This window comes from Daphnia pulex, chromosome 7, assembly GCF_021134715.1.
Source record: "Daphnia pulex isolate KAP4 chromosome 7, ASM2113471v1".
In the NCBI taxonomy this organism is placed as follows: domain Eukaryota; kingdom Metazoa; phylum Arthropoda; class Branchiopoda; order Diplostraca; family Daphniidae; genus Daphnia; species Daphnia pulex.
The window spans coordinates 2,435,400-2,452,484 of record NC_060023.1 but is presented as its reverse complement, the minus strand read 5'-3'; the positions used below and the strand labels follow the sequence as shown (position 1 = coordinate 2,452,484).

General features: G+C 38.5%; 1 protein-coding gene across 22 annotated transcripts in view; it reads left to right on the top strand.

Moving 5' to 3' along the window:
* The first annotated feature begins 2,483 nt into the window (after positions 1-2,483).
* Positions 2,484-17,085, top strand: part of LOC124197366 (intraflagellar transport protein 122 homolog) — a 32,821-nt gene continuing 18,219 nt past the window's right edge. For 15 of the 22 annotated variants that reach the window (XM_046592800.1, XM_046592804.1, XM_046592790.1 and 12 more), the window contains exons 1-33: positions 2,484-2,759; positions 2,825-2,939; positions 3,146-3,272; positions 3,329-3,415; positions 3,478-3,801; positions 3,874-4,010; positions 4,068-4,750; positions 4,845-4,954; positions 5,014-5,134; positions 5,201-5,411; positions 5,470-5,549; positions 5,617-5,695; positions 5,773-5,970; positions 6,038-6,126; positions 6,200-6,308; positions 6,376-6,513; positions 6,596-6,898; positions 6,958-7,691; positions 7,760-8,037; positions 8,101-8,245; positions 8,328-8,427; positions 8,505-8,579; positions 8,641-8,944; positions 9,009-9,190; positions 9,268-10,183; positions 10,525-11,453; positions 12,194-12,308; positions 12,377-12,566; positions 12,863-12,943; positions 13,059-13,195; positions 13,268-13,379; positions 13,466-13,575; positions 13,648-13,926. In XM_046592800.1, coding sequence (XP_046448756.1) covers positions 4,692-4,750; positions 4,845-4,954; positions 5,014-5,134; positions 5,201-5,411; positions 5,470-5,549; positions 5,617-5,695; positions 5,773-5,970; positions 6,038-6,126; positions 6,200-6,308; positions 6,376-6,513; positions 6,596-6,898; positions 6,958-7,691; positions 7,760-8,037; positions 8,101-8,245; positions 8,328-8,427; positions 8,505-8,579; positions 8,641-8,944; positions 9,009-9,190; positions 9,268-9,519 — 3,567 coding nt within the window. In that variant the 5' untranslated portion in view covers positions 2,484-2,759; positions 2,825-2,939; positions 3,146-3,272; ... (2 more) ...; positions 3,874-4,010; positions 4,068-4,691 and the 3' untranslated portion in view covers positions 9,520-10,183; positions 10,525-11,453; positions 12,194-12,308; ... (4 more) ...; positions 13,466-13,575; positions 13,648-13,926. Of the gene's footprint in view, positions 2,940-3,145; positions 3,273-3,328; positions 3,416-3,477; positions 3,802-3,873; positions 4,011-4,067; positions 4,751-4,844; positions 4,955-5,013; positions 5,135-5,200; positions 5,412-5,469; positions 5,550-5,616; positions 5,696-5,772; positions 5,971-6,037; positions 6,127-6,199; positions 6,309-6,375; positions 6,514-6,595; positions 6,899-6,957; positions 7,692-7,759; positions 8,038-8,100; positions 8,246-8,327; positions 8,428-8,504; positions 8,580-8,640; positions 8,945-9,008; positions 9,191-9,267; positions 10,184-10,524; positions 11,454-12,193; positions 12,309-12,376; positions 12,567-12,618; positions 12,663-12,862; positions 12,944-13,058; positions 13,196-13,267; positions 13,586-13,647; positions 13,927-16,615; positions 17,034-17,085 lie in introns of those variants that run through there. The other 7 variants (XM_046592787.1, XM_046592792.1, XM_046592801.1 and 4 more) reach the window with 7 other exon arrangements.

The window sequence follows — 17,085 nt, the reverse complement described above, 5'->3', positions numbered from 1 at the left end:
TGGCCGCAGCTCTTGTTATAGTTGATTTCCATAAAAGAATCGTTTGATATATTCATACAGAGCGACCGTAGCGACGACCAATATAACTAACCCCGCCATGCCTATATGTAATATAAATAATCTCCGTCGTGTCTTGTGTAAACCCCGATAGATCGATAGTAATAACTTCCAATCATCAGCTGACCCCAGTGAACAAATAACCGAAGAAAAATAAATTTTGTCCAGGGGATGAATATAAAGAAAAGACGCGATCATCAATCGGCTTTCCAGATAACCAACTCCCCCAGCAGGTGGTTATATCTATTTAACTCTCTCTACAGACGTGATGCGCTTGAGCATGGTATAGGTTATTATATGTAGCACACACACATAATAATATCTGGGTTGTCAATACATTAAATGTTTTTTCTCCCCCCTCCTTTGGTTTCAAACTGGACGCAATATAATCAAAATAAAAATTTTTTTTCTCAGATTTCTTTTATATGCTGCCCTTTTCTGTTTGATCATTCAATGATGAATAGCCACCGGTGTAGATGGTAGTAGCCTCTACAAGAACGAACAACTCCCCCCATCGAGTTGTTGGGGGATAGACCGGGGGTCGAAACACTCCCTTTACAGAAGGTAAAAAAATAAATTCAAATATTTTATCAAAAAATAATAAGAATGGTAGGGAAAACTAGACGTAGTACAGTCCCCGTGGAGAGCTGGTAATGAATCCTATAAATCCTTCGATATATATATAGTATAACTCGTCCCTCACAACATTTACGACGACGTCCTATATATGCGTATCCCCTTTTACGTTGTTGAATGCTGCTGTGGGGGGCTCCACCCTGATAGTTTTTTAGAAATATTCAAATCTAACGGAGACCCAGCTATTAAAAAAAATGTATCAAATTTGAGCCTGTCAAGTTATTGTAATTTCGAAATTCTTGGACGACGCTAAATCAGCTGATGTGGAGGTGACTAACTGTTATAATCACATTAATAACACCAGGAATGAAAGGATTTCAAATTTTTTTTCCCCTGAAAGAATTTCGACCTTGGCATAGCCACACAGCCACACGGGTCGTTACCAAATTAACTGCTTGCCCAGGTTCCAAAAAAGAAACTATAATTGCTGTGTGCTCTTTTAGCTCTATCTTATACATCTATCTACTATTTTTTTTGACGGGAGAGGGGAACTTCTCTTATAAGTAGACACATTGTTGTGTTGTATGTGTCCATTGCTCTGGCCAGCCAGCACAGGTTATATTTATACACATCAACTAAAAGGGCGATATATAGATGTATAGATAGACCTTTCTCCTTCTCGTGTTTTTTTGCGGATAGTTTTGTGGAGCGCGAGCGCCGAGAGTCGCTTGTTGCCGTGTTAATTAATCGCCAGGTTCTTCTTCTTCTTCTTCTGGTTGAGGAGTATCGTCTCCAGGAGTTTTTTTCTTTGTCGGCGAAAAGGAAAAAAAAAAGGCGAAAAGAATCAGAAATAAAACACAAGCGGCGAAAGGGACCCCCCTTCTATACCACCTTCTATATTATCCTCCCACCCAATTCCACCTTTAGAACTTTTTTGTCCATATTGACCGCGGTTGAGCACATCAAGTTTGGAAAAAACTTTTTTGTTTCGGATAGATTCAAAAGTTTTTGGCTTTTCTTTGTGTCTTGTCCCAACACGAAAGCACCGCCCCCCTTGTGAAGAAATGAGACCTTTTTTTTTCTTTGGTGTTGTACGAAAATTTTTCGTTTTAAAATGGTGGGGGGATGGTGAGAAAAGCAATGAGGAAATTTGAGATAAGAGTCGCCTTTTTTTAAATTATCGATTCCAATAGCCGTCATTAAAAAAATAAGAAAAGAAACAAAAGGGAAGAAAGCAGAAGACCCATTTGCCCTTAATCAGTAAAAGGTCGATGATTATGTCTGACTATTTATGCTGTCCGGCTGTTGGATTGTGAAGGAAAGAAAAAAGGAAATTGGGAAAGTCTCCTTCTTTCGGACTGTTAAACAGATGGCTCGAATGTGCCATTTTAACAAGGAGAGAGAGTGGAGTGTGCTATCGGTCGTAGTTTTTTTTCGCCGACCTTGATTGGATATTTTCGAGCTTTTTTTTTAAATAATAAGGAGCCGATTCGTTACGCGAGATTATATAGACACGGGGAAATGAGTCGGGTTTTGAATTTGACATCATTTAGCGCTCTGCCACGCCATCTACTAGTAGAAAAAGGAACAAAATGTGTTTGCACGAATTGGTTTTTTATTTGAATTCAGGAATCGAGCTATGCTTTTCGTTTTTTTTTTTACTTTGGAATAAATTATTTAGTTTAAGTGACAAGTTAAAAGAGGGTTGGTTTGCAAAATGGAAAGATTAGAAATTACTTTAATCCTCGAAAACAGAAAATGATATGAATTATGTGCTCATTTTTCTTCGTTATGGTCGTGATGGTTCGATTAATTAACTTCACGTTTACGGATGAATTGGAATCATTTGGCACCTTTTCACGTCATGTATCAAAAGTTTCGTGACAAGATTGAAACGCTTCCAGACTTGTCCGTCGAATCGTTGGCGTCGAGTTACCAACAAAACAAAACAACTTAACAATATGTCGTTTCATTCAACCAGCCAAACAGCCAACTGTTAAATTCGATCAAGTAAAAATGGTGCCAAAAGTGAACCACGTTTTGACTTTATCATATCATCTAACGACACTAGTATTACATGAGTAACATGACCTTATCAACAGAAACACTGTTTCATTCTTTAAAAGGTAAGATTTCTTAGAAATATAAACCTTTTTGTGAAATCCAATTACTGTTTATTTTTGTGCACAAGGACAATGACTATTGTGTAGCTTTTGCTAAAAATGTAAAACGCTTTGCTTCTGGGGGGGTGCTGACAAGAATGTCATCATTTGGACTGGTGGCCTGGAAATGATTCTAAAATACTTGTAAGTAGCAATTTATTGGAAATATGGAAATCAGAATGATTGTTGTTACCATTTCTTGTTTCAAGTCAGAATCTTTTTCAGTCACAATGTTTACAATTCAATGTGTTTCTTGGTAATCCAATCACACCCCTCTAGCTATTCTAATTTGCAATGTCAGTTGCTCCTCTAATGACCTTTGATTATTCTGATTTTTTATTGATAACCAGAGCAGAAGAATATCCAAAAATCTGCAGTCTTTTTCTTGGAATTATGACAAATAATAACATGGGAATCCTGTTGGCTTTAGCCCTTAGGTTTGGCCAAGGGTCCATCTGAAACAGCATTTACACTGGGGTATAAATAAACATTGGCATTTTCAGCTTCCTGATAATTTACAATTTGTTTTCTAGTCTGGAGACTGGAGGTGAAAAATCTAAAATTGAAAGACCTGGAGGCAATCAGTCACCGGCATGGGCCTTGTGCTGAAACAATAACAGGTACATATTATTTAAATAATGCTACTTATGCTACTTGTTATTCTTTTTAATACATCTTGTAGAACTAACTAAGCTGACATGCATCTAGTTATGACAAGAAACAATTGTCGGAACAATTGCGTGTTGGGTTTGCAACATCAATAAGCGGATAGCTGTGTTCTCGGATGCATGACCAGTTGGCCACATGATATTCTTTAGAACCAAATTGCCAAAAGGTCATCAATAGATCGCAGAAGGCAGAGCTACCAGAAGGTTGGGAATGATTCCACCTGAAGGTCAAGATCTTTACGTAAAAGTACGCAGAGAACCGGAGACCCAAGTGCCAATCAACCTCTGCTTCATCATCATGTCTTCATCGTTATTGCGCGTATCTAAAAAAAAATCTGGTAAACAACTCTTTTTGTCATTTTCTCGTATCAATTGGTTCTCTAATTTTATTTATTGTTAATTGAAATAAGGACATGAGTGAAGTGTTTCAAGTCTCTTCACGTCCGACGCATTGAATTTGTTGTAAAAAAACACGTGTGTAAAGAATCAATAAGTGATCCATTTTCCGTTGGTCCAGAAATGGGCAACATTCCATTTGATCAAATTCGTAAGTTATATTGATACCATTGTTTACAGGAGTTAATTAATTTTCTTAATTATTTAGCTTGTGAGATACTAGAAGCAAATCATCACAATTTTGTTATTCTACGACTCTCCGAATGAAAACCAAATCCTTAAGCATCTGATAGCTCGCTAGTGCGGTCCTTCCAAGTGATCTGAAACTTTTTGATCTGTAATTAGTCAGATCCCCAGTAATTTTTAATGTAGTCGTTACCTGTAGTTAACGTGCTTAATTGTTTTTTGTTGATAATTAATTTCATGTCGGCTGAAAATTGTGACGTTATCCAGTGGTAGTAGGCCTATTTTGAAATCCTTTAAATTGAAAAAAACTAGAATTACTGAATAATTTTATACAAGGTGTAGCAGAAGAAAGCGACGAAAATTTTATACTTTTTATTTTACAGAAACTCGTATGTTAATTTAAGGCAAGGATTTGAATTTGGATCATTTAGCGCGTTTTTCACGCCATCTAGCAGAAGCATTTTGTACGACGACAAGATTCATAATTGCTTTGAGACTTCGAGTCGTTGCCCTGGTGATCGTTGTTAACAAACAAAAAGTTTCAACCACCTATCTGTCAGATTCGATCGAGTAAACCAATAGTAAACACGTTTTGAATGATCTAATGTCAGCTTAACCTGATATGTAAATCGGAATTCCAGTTATAATGAGAACAGTGCCTATCTGGGTGGACAAGGTCCATACCCGCGATAATTCAGAGCAACAGTAAGTGTTATGATTGATTCCTATTGATATCTCTTTATCATTCATTCATTTGTATGCGTTAACGGTCTAACGTGAATACATTAACATTTTACAGGATATACGATCTGTGCTTCAGCGCTGATGGTACTCAACTGATTGCTGCAGCAGGGAACAAAGTGCTTGTGTATGAGGCCTTAACAGGCACACTGCTTCATTCTTTAAAAGGTAAGGTGTCTTAAATCGAAAACTTTCCTGTTAAATCCTTATACTACCATCTATTTTAGGGCACAAGGATATTGTGTATTGTGTAGCCTTTGCTAAAGATGGAAAGCGCTTTGCTTCTGGTGGTGCTGACAAGAATGTCATCATTTGGACGGGTGGCATGGAAGCCATTCTCAAATATTCGTAAGTAGTAATTAGCTAAAAATGTAGGAATCAAAATTATTGTTTTGATTTCATATTCCACAATAGGCACAATGAAACAATTCAATGTGTGTCCTACAATCCAGTTAGCCCTATTCTTGCCAGTTGCTCCTCTAATGACTTTGGTTTGTGGAGTCCTGAGCAGAAGAATGTCCAAAAATACAGAGTCAGTTCACGAGTGTGTTCTTGTTCTTGGAATGATGATGGAACCCTGCTAGCCTTAGGTTTGGCCAATGGCACAATATCCATCCGAAACAGAGTATACACAAAAATTGACATTTTAAACTTCATGATAACTCATAACTCTTGAATTTTAGTCTGGAGATGAAAAATCTAAAATTGAAAGACCAGGAGGCAATCAGTCACCAGTATGGGCCTTGTGCTGGAACATCAACAGGTACATATTATTTATATAATGCTAATTTAATTCCCTCTCGTCATTTAAAAACAATCTCTTTTGGTAGGACTGACCAAGCAGAAATGCTTTGTGTCACGGATTGGGGTAACAGAACGTTATCCTTCCACCTCCCCAACGGAAAACAAGTATGAGTATATCAGATATCATTGTTTCAACAAGTGCTTTCCTCTAAAAATTTAATGTTATTGTATGAATTTACTAGATCCGTTCGGAGAAACCTTTGGGTTTCAACGCTTGCCGAATAGTTCCTTATCGTCACGCTGGTGGTGACTATCTGCTTGTCTGTGGATCCAACCGACAGTGTCAGCTCTTTAGTAGCGAAGGATATGCTCTTGGTCCCATAGCTGAGTGTAGCAAGTGGGTCTGGGCGACGGCAACCAAACAAAACAGCACAGTTGTGGTAAGCCATTCAAAATTTTGACATATTAAAATTTTTAAACGTTAAAATTCTTATCCGTTGCTTGTAGGCCGTTGGCAGTGAAGACGGAACAGTCGGTTGTCACCAGCTGATATTTAGCACCGTTCACGGTCTCTATAAAGAACGCTACGCATTCAGGTATTGCTAAATAAGGATCGTGTGAATGGGCTTAATTTACAATGCCGTTTTACTTTGTTATTTCGAAAAATAGAGAACATCTGACAGACGTGGTAGTCCACCACTTACTGACGGAGGAAAAAGTGCGCATCTGTTGCCGTGACCTTATCAAGAAAATCGCCATCTACAAAAATCGCTTAGCGGTATGTCGTGCAATGGCAGGAATATGTGACCGGATGATGATGTCTTGTTATTGTTGGATTCTTCTAGGTCCAGCTGCAAGAAAAACTCATGATTTACGAGCAACAGGAAGGCGAACAGCTGCACTATGTCATCAAGGAAAAAATCAGCCAGAATTTCGAATGCAGCCTTATGGTCATTTGTACCAACCACATCATTCTGTGTCACGTAAATCTTTTATATGATTTTCTTTGCAAAATTTTTATCTAACGTATCACATCTGTCTGGTATTTTGTTTTGTTTCGTTCAGGAAAAGAAACTGCAGTCGGTGAACTTTCAGGGCGTCAAGGAACGCGAGTGGACGTTAGATTCACCCGTGCGCTACATAAAAATCGTCGGCGGACCGGCCAACAAAGAGGGTCTCCTGCTAGGCTTGAAGAATGGCCAGGTGTCCAAAATATTTTTAGATAACCCTTTCCCGGTGGAGTTGCTCAAGATCAGTGTCCCTATCCGCTGCCTGGACTTGAGCTCTTCACGCCAAAAGGTGGCCATTGTAGATGACAACAATACCTGCTCCGTCTATCAATTGAGCAACAGTGAATTGATTTCTCAGGTAGTTCCAAAACTTTTTCCCAGATTACAACAGAATAATAACCTAAATTGTGAATGTAGGAGCCACATGCTAATAGCGTCGCTTGGAACATTCATTGCGAAGATATGCTTTGCTTTTCGGGTCAGAACTGGTTGAACATCAAAGCATCGAATTTTCCCTGTCACCAGCAAAAGTTTCAAGGCTACGTCGTGGGATTCTACGGCGCCAAAATATTTTGCTTGCAGGGATACAGCATGACCACCCTTCAGGTGCCTCTATCAGCACCAATGTACCAGTATCTTGACCGTAAGCTCTACCGCGAAGCTTACGAAGTGGCTTGTATGGGCGTGACGGAGGCCGACTGGTCACAGCTGGCACACGAGTCGGTCAATGCGCTGGAACTGGACATTGCCACACAAGCGTTCCAACGTATCCAGGACTACAAATACCTGGAGCTGATGGAATCTATCGCCAATCAGAAGCGGCTGGGAGGACCACAGGCCAATATCAACCACAATGTCTTTATCGGCGACATCCTTGCGTGGCAGGGAAAGTTCAACGAGGCGGCTCGCTTGTACCGCAAGTGCGGCCGTAGCGACAAGGCGGTGGCTCTCTTCACCGATTTGCGCCTTTTCGATCAAGCCCAGGAGTATCTCAGCGGAGACAGTACGACCGAACGGATGAACATCCTGAAAAAACGGGCGGATTGGGCGCAAGATATTCACGACCCGCGAGCCGCTGCAGAAATGTACCTGAATGCTGGTGAAATTCTCAAAGCTGTTGAGATTATCGCTGCCAACGGATGGACATCCATGTGAGTCGATTAGTAAAAATCAGTTTTGAAATTATCCAGGACTAAAAAATGTTCTAAATGTTGTACAGGCTTGTAGACGCGTCTCGAAGACTGGACGCAACGGACCAAGCGTCAACGTTACGCATCATTGCAGACCATCTTCGTCGATTGGGATCAGTCCAGCTGGCTTGTGACATCCTACGGCGTCTTGGTGATACGACTGCTCTGGCTGCCGCTTTGGTTGAGTGTGGCGCTTGGACTGAAGCTCTGGCACTCGCCAAGCAGCATCCTGATATCAGTCGAAATGTTTACCTACCTTATGCTCGTTGGCTGGCCGAACAGGAGCAATTTATCGAAGCTCAACAAGGTGAAACATTTTGAGTTTCAAAGAAAAATGAAGAGGTTTGTCTTACAATTTTTGCTTTTTCAGCTTATTACGAAGCGGGGTGTTTGGAGGAAGCGGAGCGAGTTCTCAACACACTAGCGATGAACGCCGTGGCGTTAAACAAATACGAAGACGCCTCACATTTCTTCTGGCTCTTCGCCAAACATCGGCTCCAGTTGGCCGCTAAAGCGTTAGTTATTTGTCTTATTTCCATTTCTACAAAAACTGTCTGAATGAAAAAAACAATAATGATAATCAACCTTAATGAACAGGGAAGTGTCAAACGAAGCACTGAAGCACGTTACTCAGTTTCACGCTTTAGAACGCAAGAGTTCGGCATATTATGCTTATCAAGCAATCCATCGCTTCACGGTAATTATCTTTGCTTCTAAATTAGTACGGAACAAAAAGTGAAGTTTTCAAGTCTTTTTTTAATTATTTTTTTTTAGAATGAGCCTTTCACTTCCAGCTTGCCGGAAGCGTTATTTAACATGGCGCGTTATCTTCTTCACGAAACACTCCACGTAATTGATTCATAGAAAATCTGAACCGTAGAATGAATGATTACGTTTTTTGTGATTATAGGGTCCATTAACTGGCATCAGTCAATTTGCAGTGGTTTATTCGTTGATGAAACACGCCAAGACGTTAGGCGCATACAAGACGGCGAAGCATGCTGTGACGTTGCTGCAGAATCTGAAGATACCTGTTCAGTTTCAGGAGAGTGTCGACTTGGCGGTGTTAAGTATCCGCGCCCAACCGTACCAAGACGCAGAGGACCTTCTTCCTCTTTGTTACCGATGCTCCATGAGCAATCCGCTTTATAATCCGCGTGGAAACTGCTGCATTCATTGTGGCGAAAATTTCATCTTTTCTTTCATTTCTTTCGGTAAAATTCTACTTTAGCGTTTTTCTTGGAAACCCAAACTTGACTTTAATTTATTTTTTTACAGAGATCCTTCCTTTGGTGGAATTTTATGTGGAGGAAGACATCTCAGCTGCAGAAGCCCTACAGTTGATAAAAACTGAACCTCTGAAAGCAAACAACGATTTAAAGAATGGAGAAGACTATCAACTATACGAAAACGATAGACAGTCAACGGATCCCTTTTCGTCCTACTTTTACTCCCACCAGGTAAAACTAATATTTTAAATAGAGCAATTTTCGTTAAATTTTTGTCTAAACTCAAACTTGGTTTCTTTTCTTCAAAGTTACGAGACCAGACGTCTAAAATCATTTTAAATCGTGACGCTTTGCTTCAATTGAAACCAACCGAAGTGATTGTTTGCCGATGGCCGTCCCCCTTGCCCAGCCAGTACTACCGCAACTTTTTGCCTGATGTGGCGCTCAAGCATTGTAAACATTGCAATAAGATATTCCACGCTGATGACTATGAGCTGCATTATTTACAGAAAAATCAATGTCCGTTTTGCCGTTCAAGTCGTTCTAGCCCTACATTTTGATCTCACTGGGATCATCCCCACTTTTATTGCACTTTCTTAGCCAAGATACCGTCCTTATTATCGTTCCTGTTTCCGTCCTAATCCGTCCACCTCTCGAGTCTTTTTTTAATTGTTACGCAATTAATAAAATTATTATGTCGACTTTAAACTGCTTATCAGAATAATTTTTGGTCAGCTCACTAGTTAAGGACTTAAGGACAGACGGTAAGTTCCGTTACAAAATTTAAAATTATGGTCAATTGTGACGCTAGATGGCAAATGGTACTGCTGATTTCTCTCGTGGCGCTCATGGCGAGCAAAGCAACAACTATATAGTAAACAATAGCCCGACATTCGCGACACTATGTTTGCTTCTGTTATGGCTTCTGTATTGAATTTTTCTTGGTTTTACGGACCACATAAAAAGATGTGTACTTATATAGGCAAATCTTTAGCTAACATTATGTAATCACCGTAGTCCGTACCAGTATTGTAGTTCTTCTTATACCGACACCCATCTATGTATTCTACTATTCTGTAAGACCTGTCATCTTACAAGGTATCACATAAACTGGATCATGTATCATGGGCATTCTAAATGTTAACCTCAAGTTGCTGAATGTTTCCTATTTACTCACAGCTTTATGTCCAAAAAGTTGCAGATGTGTGCTTACAGGTGCTACAGGTAAGCAAAACATTTGTACAATTTCATCTGTTCACTCAAAGTTATGTGTGCTTTTGAGCCAGTGATCAAATAGTTAAATTCTATGATTGCCATTCCCTGCAGCTTCCACCTCCCAATAGCATGTCATGTAGTCAATTGATTTACGACAATTCGCCAGTAAATTGTTCTAACAAGTAAATTTGACCAAACCTTTGGTTTTTTTTTTGAAATGTTCGATTTTTTCCGTTTTCTGCTGGATGCCGTTACATTCGTCTGTAATGGCGATTGTTTCCATTCAACAACCACAAACGAAGTAATATCAAATATGTAATTGGCTTTGATTTGTTTTTCATGTGTTTTAGATTGACTTTGGAGAATAACCTGTGTGTCCTAAGTAGTCGTGAAGTCAGCAAGGTTCAAGTTTATTTAAACGCCAGTAAAGTTATCTATTGCGTCCCAACCATTTACCTCAGGGACTTGATCCTCGCCATAGATAACAAGTGTCAGCGGATGAAATGTATTTTTCCAGAACTTCTCCCCTATTGAGACGTCATTCCTTCAAACTACCATTTAGTTATTCTGTTTTCATTGTTTGTTGCCTTAGATGATTTATTTTGATATAGTGTCTAACTTCTTCTTTAACGTTAGCAGCGCTTTTTTTTGGTTGCGCAGCAGTGTGAAGTACGATAGCTTTTAATTTCCTTTTATGCTCAAAGATTGGTCTATGCTATAGTAATGTTGATTCTACGCCAAATATTAATATGATGTTTATTGTTTACAGATTACTCTTGTCGTTATTTTTACTCAAAATGATAATCAAAATTCATTTGTTTATGAGTGATCAAAACGATTAAGTAAAAGTATAAATTGTCAAAAATTAGGTTTAATTGTACAGCCCCGTAGCACAATGCCAGAGTGTACGTGGAGATAATGTGAAGTTGTGCCGGACATGATCCGGACATGGGCCGGGCAAGCGGATCGTGAGTCTCCCGAGGCTGAACTATTTCAACATTTTTTTTCAAACCTTATTAGTCCACTTAATTGAATTTATAAAAATTTCCAGCTAATTTAGTGAGTGTGATTTTTCACACGGATTTTAAAATTTGTGATTATTTAATGATTTGTTCGTGTTTAAAATTAACTTCCAATCATTATAGTATGTGCAACCATGGTTGAATGGTTATGGCACGCAGTGTAGTTAGTTATTAAGTCTCTTGTCTCCTCCGGTGGTTTCCGGGTTCTATTCCCCCTCCCTCCATGGTTCCCTTTCGTGCTTGCATAAAATAATCATGTATGTAAAACGGTACCGAACGAAATTTTTTTTAAATTAAACTTCTTTATACTATCCTCTAACTTGATAAATTAAACAAATCTAGCTAAAAAAACAAACTATCACGCCGTACGCCGTAGGGACTTTGAGCCTTTCATTCACCAGGCTGAAGCGTCAAACGGAAACACCACCTGCGTTCAGTATGATATGAGATTGAACTTTAAATATTATCGCCATACTTTTCATTTTTAAATTTTTATTGTTATTGAATTCGAACCAGTATTTCCCTACTCATACTCATCCTCGCTGAGTTGCCATGGTCGCTGTCCAAGAAAGAAAACATTATACATCTAGCGGTAGAATTGCTAACTTTTTACTTTTTGCATTCATAAATAAATAATAGATTTGAATATTATTAAAAAAGTAATATGAAGCAAAATAACATATTTCTATAAAATATTTTTTAATGATTTATTCGTGTTTAAAATTAACTTCCAATCAATATAGTATGTGCAACCACGGTTTATTGGTTATGGCACGCAATGTAGTTAGTTATTAAGTCTCTTGTCTCCTCCGGTGGTTTCCGGGTTCTAATCCCCCTCCCTCCATGGTTCCCTTTCGTGCTTGCATAAAATAATCATGTATGTAAAATGGTACCGAACGAAACTTTTTTTTATTACAATTCTACTATTAAGTATTCTCGAACTTGATAAATTAACCAAATCTAGTTAAAAAATTAATAAAAAACTATCATGCCCTAGTACGCTGCTCGTAGGGACAGTAAAGATATTGTTTGACATCTCATAATGGAAACCCCAGGGAATGAAGTTGAGAAGGCAGAGAAGAAATTAAAGGATGCGAAATTGGCTGTGAAGTGTAAGTTGAATGGCATTTTAAGCAATTACATGTTCTATTCAGTTTACGGAATTTCTTAATTATTTTAGGCTTGACTTGTCTGACACTGTAACCACCAATATAGTTTATACTTATACCCATCTCTGTATGCTGCAATTCTACATAACAATCTGCAATTCTACGTTTCATCAAGGCATTGCATAGCATTAACAGATCAATTGGATCATGGGCATTTAAGTTTTTACATCAAGTTGCTGAATAAGCAAGACCTTTTTTAAGGTAAGGATTCTTATTGCATTCTTGACTAAATATTTTCATCAAATGTATCCAGGTGAAGTTTTTGGGGACATGGACCGAGCACATCTTAATTGCAAGGTGGTTCTGTTTGCAAGTTTTCATTGCTTTAGCTTATTTTTACATTCATAATATGTAATAAGTCTGGAACTGTAGACTGGTATAGCTGTAGGTGCTATTATTGCACACATCTCTGTATTTTACTATTCCTAAATGATTTTTAAGTGTTTTGTTGTCCCATCATGTTACATTAATGGAGCATGAAAATTCCCATTTTTCAGGCAAGTGGGTGAATACTTTGCGTAACCAGCTTCAGCTACAAACATCAGCTTCACAGCCCAATTTGTGGACAAATGCAAAAGGTACACACCACAACACCACGATAATATGATTATATTTTGCAACCAAATCAAGCACGATACATTGATGACAATAAATTATTAACTCACTGTGATTAACAATTTTCTGATTTTACAGGTTCTCTCTTGACCAGTTAATTGCTACTTCTGAAGCAGTTGATGATGATGGTTATCAAACAAACTATAATAGGGATATATTCTATCATTTCCATTCCCAATAAAAAGCATGCAGCAAACTTCTAAATGCAAACAGAGGTAAAACTGTGCTAAACCATTTTAATTCTTGTCTAAACATGTAAACAGAAAAATGTGTGGCTTACCTTTTAGTGAAAAAAATGACAAGAACCAAGATTCTGTTTTATTGGTTATCATCACGGATTATCTGTAAGTTATGTTTTGACACAGAATTTTGGGAATGCATCACAGACAGCAGTTTCAGGTATTGTTTGTTAATTTTTTAATTTAGATTTTGCTTAATTGACTGAATGACAACCATCTTTATTTCTCTCAATGAAAAAATGAAAGGGCTAGGGGCTATAAGGTCGACTAAGCTCTTTGTATGTCAATTCGTTGGCTGCTACCTGCTGGATTTTCCCTCTTTGACTTTCTAAGAACGTACCTGCTCTTGATTTGAAGTATTACTTGGTGTCGCTGCAAATCTTCTATGAAATTTTTGGTATCTAAAATAACACTTATTTTCGTTTCAGATTTATGCTGCGCCGCTATTTAATGAATTAATCCAGTAGGCGGAACCTGACGAAAGATCGGCGACGACTGTCGACTGACTGACGTGCTATTATTCTGCAATACTGCTCACTTGCGTGCCAACTTTTCATTGCCCCGAGGCATGTGAGAGTTGAGCCTGCTCCAGCTACCCGGCCAGCATCATTTGTCTACACAGCCGACTGTACTACTACCCCAGCCCTCACCTAGCACGGAGTTTCTTGAGGGCCACGAGATCATGATATTGATGAGGAGAATATGTTGTGAGTATCAAACTATTTTTCTTTAGTCTTTTATTGTCATTTCAATTCAGTGTCGATGAGCTAGATACAGGGTATGTTTGTTTTAGACACATTGATCCTTGCTTCCTCAAACGGGATTGCGGTGTTTATTCTTGCGTAACTTGAAGTCTTCTGCGCATGAAAGTAAACGGGAGAAGATTTGACGTCAACGAAACCAATCAATTTCTGAAAACCTATTATTGTGTACACACATGCCGATTCAAGCAGCTTTAATTTATATTTATATTTTTTCTAGCAATACCTTCCTCGTTAGATTGCTTCGAAAAATTGCAGTGGACAGTTTCCATCTTTTTTTGTCCCATAATCGAAAAGAGTCCACTTTTTTTATGTCCAATTTGACGGAGATCAGCGCAGGACATTAGGATCCTACCAATATTCTCGATGGCATTTGTTCTCTCTGTCCAGTAATATTTATCAGGAAAATTTAGAAATCAGGAAAAAGTTCTTAAAGTCCAATGTTCCTACCATTCAAGTCCTTTTTCAAATTCAGAAGAGCGGTCCTTGTTTCTTTCAAAAAAAGAAATCGTCGGAAATTTGAAATTTTACGTTACGCGTAATAAAAGCAGCAAAATACCTTTTAACTTGTCCTTCAAATTTCGCCATTCGTCAGTGACAGTCAATCCACGGTATTGTACAAAATTAATGGGGATGGACAAGACAGCGATCGAGTAACGAATGATCACTTTACGATCTTTTAACAAATGCCTTTCACGCAATTGTGTAAGATTAATTTTGCTGAGAGCTAGCGGTTTGGGAACGAATTTATCTCCATCCCATTCAACATAGCCTTTACTCATTTGGTAAAATTTATCAATATCGTCCTTGGAAGTAGATCCGTGTTTGGCGAAATCTGTTGTCACCGGTACCTTCGCTGAAACAATAGCGAACAAAACATTTTCTTGGCCGTCCATCTTTTTGAAATGTTTCATACATTTCCGACAGTTTCTTCTTTGATTCCACGTCCAACTTCTTGTAGACTTCGTTTAATGATTTTGCTGCCTTGTCCGGTCGGTAATTTTCCTCATTCCAGAAAACCGTGTCCCACATCTTGTCGCTCTGCTCTTCGACTACCGTCTTATTATTAGAGAAAAGCAAGTTCCTTAACATGTTGTAGATCTGCGATTCCGAATTTGGAGAAACAACGTCCGAATCGTCGAACATTTCTACGAGGATGTTGGTTGTTGTTTCTGTCAATAGTCGCTTCTCATCGTTAGTCGTTAGTAGAATCTCGTCTTTTTGGCCAAATCGTTGCAAGAGATTGCTGACCATTTGTCCCGAAACGACATTGTCGATGCGAATAGTGGTTTCCTTTGTTTGTGACGTCTGTGAAGATAAGCTAAACAAAAGTTAAATGGTCAAACTGTTCGGGTTAGAGCGCATGTCGAGCGCCAGTTGATCGCAATCGTTTTGCGTAAAACACGACAGAGAAAATTGAAGGAATTTGTGCAGCTGATAGGGGAAGCCAATTATTGCCGAGGGAGAAAGCAGTTGAAGGTATCGTGTTGACCAGAACTACTTTCTCCAGTGGAATAACTTGTACCTGGTGATCGTGAACTGGTTGACCGATGACTTTGCCCAGATATTTAACTACTTCACTTTCGACCTTATCGTTCCACATTTCAATACGGAAACGGATTTCCGGTTGTTTTGTGACGTTGTTGAAGGAACTGGTGGCGCTTGTGTGATCCAGCATGGCGATCGGAGTGTAGAAATATTTGTAACGGGCGGGAAGTGTACTCAACTTGCTATTTTCGGCGTGCTCGTAAATGTTGACGCGAAAACTACCGAACGGCATAGAACAAAGTTCGTTGGGCGAAATTTGCAGTTTGGTCCAGAAAGAAGGAGAATCTTGACCACAAACAGTCGCCAATAATTGCGCTGCGAATAGGAGACTTTTCATTGAGATATTGCAAGTCGCCATGACGCTAAATTACGACACTTTTGTCTTTGTTAAATAAAGAAATGGTACGATCAAACGGAACAAGGGTGCAGCGAGCAGTTGCTGCCTTCGTCACGCTTACACGATACTAAGTTAATCCGAGTTAATCTCAAAATGTTTCATCGTTTTTAATGTATGGCGCAGCCCAGACTCGACAACACTTGTTTATAGACTTGCTGACTTCTCTGAAGTGTGTTTGCATTTCGAAAGTTTTGATGTTCATCGAGTGGACGTAAAGAAGCGTTTGATTTATCTATCAGCGCCTTTTTTTTCCGGGAATCCCTTTTATGTTCTCAAATTACAGTTAAGTCTTCACAGTTCATCACGAAACTAGGGCATTGAGTAAACGCCTTTTTTAGGTTTATGATTTTCACACGGATGTAAACTTTGTGTAATTGTGTTTACCTTCTGAATTACGCTATTGTAATTATTACCCTTTGAAAGTCGACCTTCAAAATTTGAAATCTTGTGTTTATTTTATTATAGGTGATAGATAAATGTTGGAATTGATTTACGACAATTCGCCAGTAAATTGTTCTAACAAGTAAATTTGACCAAACCTTTGGTTTTTTTTTCGAATGTTCGATTTTTTCCGTTTTCTGCTGGATGCCGTTACATTCGTCTGTAATGGCGATTGTTTCCATTCAACAACCACAAACGAAGTAATATCAAATATGTAATTGACTTTGATTTGTTTTTCATGTGTTTTAGATTGACTTTGGAGAATAACCTGTGTGTCCTAAGTAGTCGTGAAGTCAGCAAGGTTCAAGTTTATTTAAACGCCAGTAAAGTTATCTATTGCGTCCCAACCATTTACCTCAGGGACTTGATCCTCGCCATAGATAACAAGTGTCAGCGGATGAAATGTATTTTTCCAGAACTTCTCCCCTATTGAGACGTCATTCCTTCAAACTACCATTTAGTTATTCTGTTTTCATTGTTTGTTGCCTTAGATGATTTATTTTGATATAGTGTCTAACTTCTTCTTTAACGTTAGCAGCGCTTTTTTTTGGTTGCGCAGCAGTGTGAAGTACGATAGCTTTTAATTTCCTTTTATGCTCAAAGATTGGTCTATGCTATAGTAATGTTGATTCTACGCCAAATATTAATATGATGTTTATTGTTTACAGATTACTCTTGTCGTTATTTTTACTCAAAATGATAATCAAAATTCATTTGTT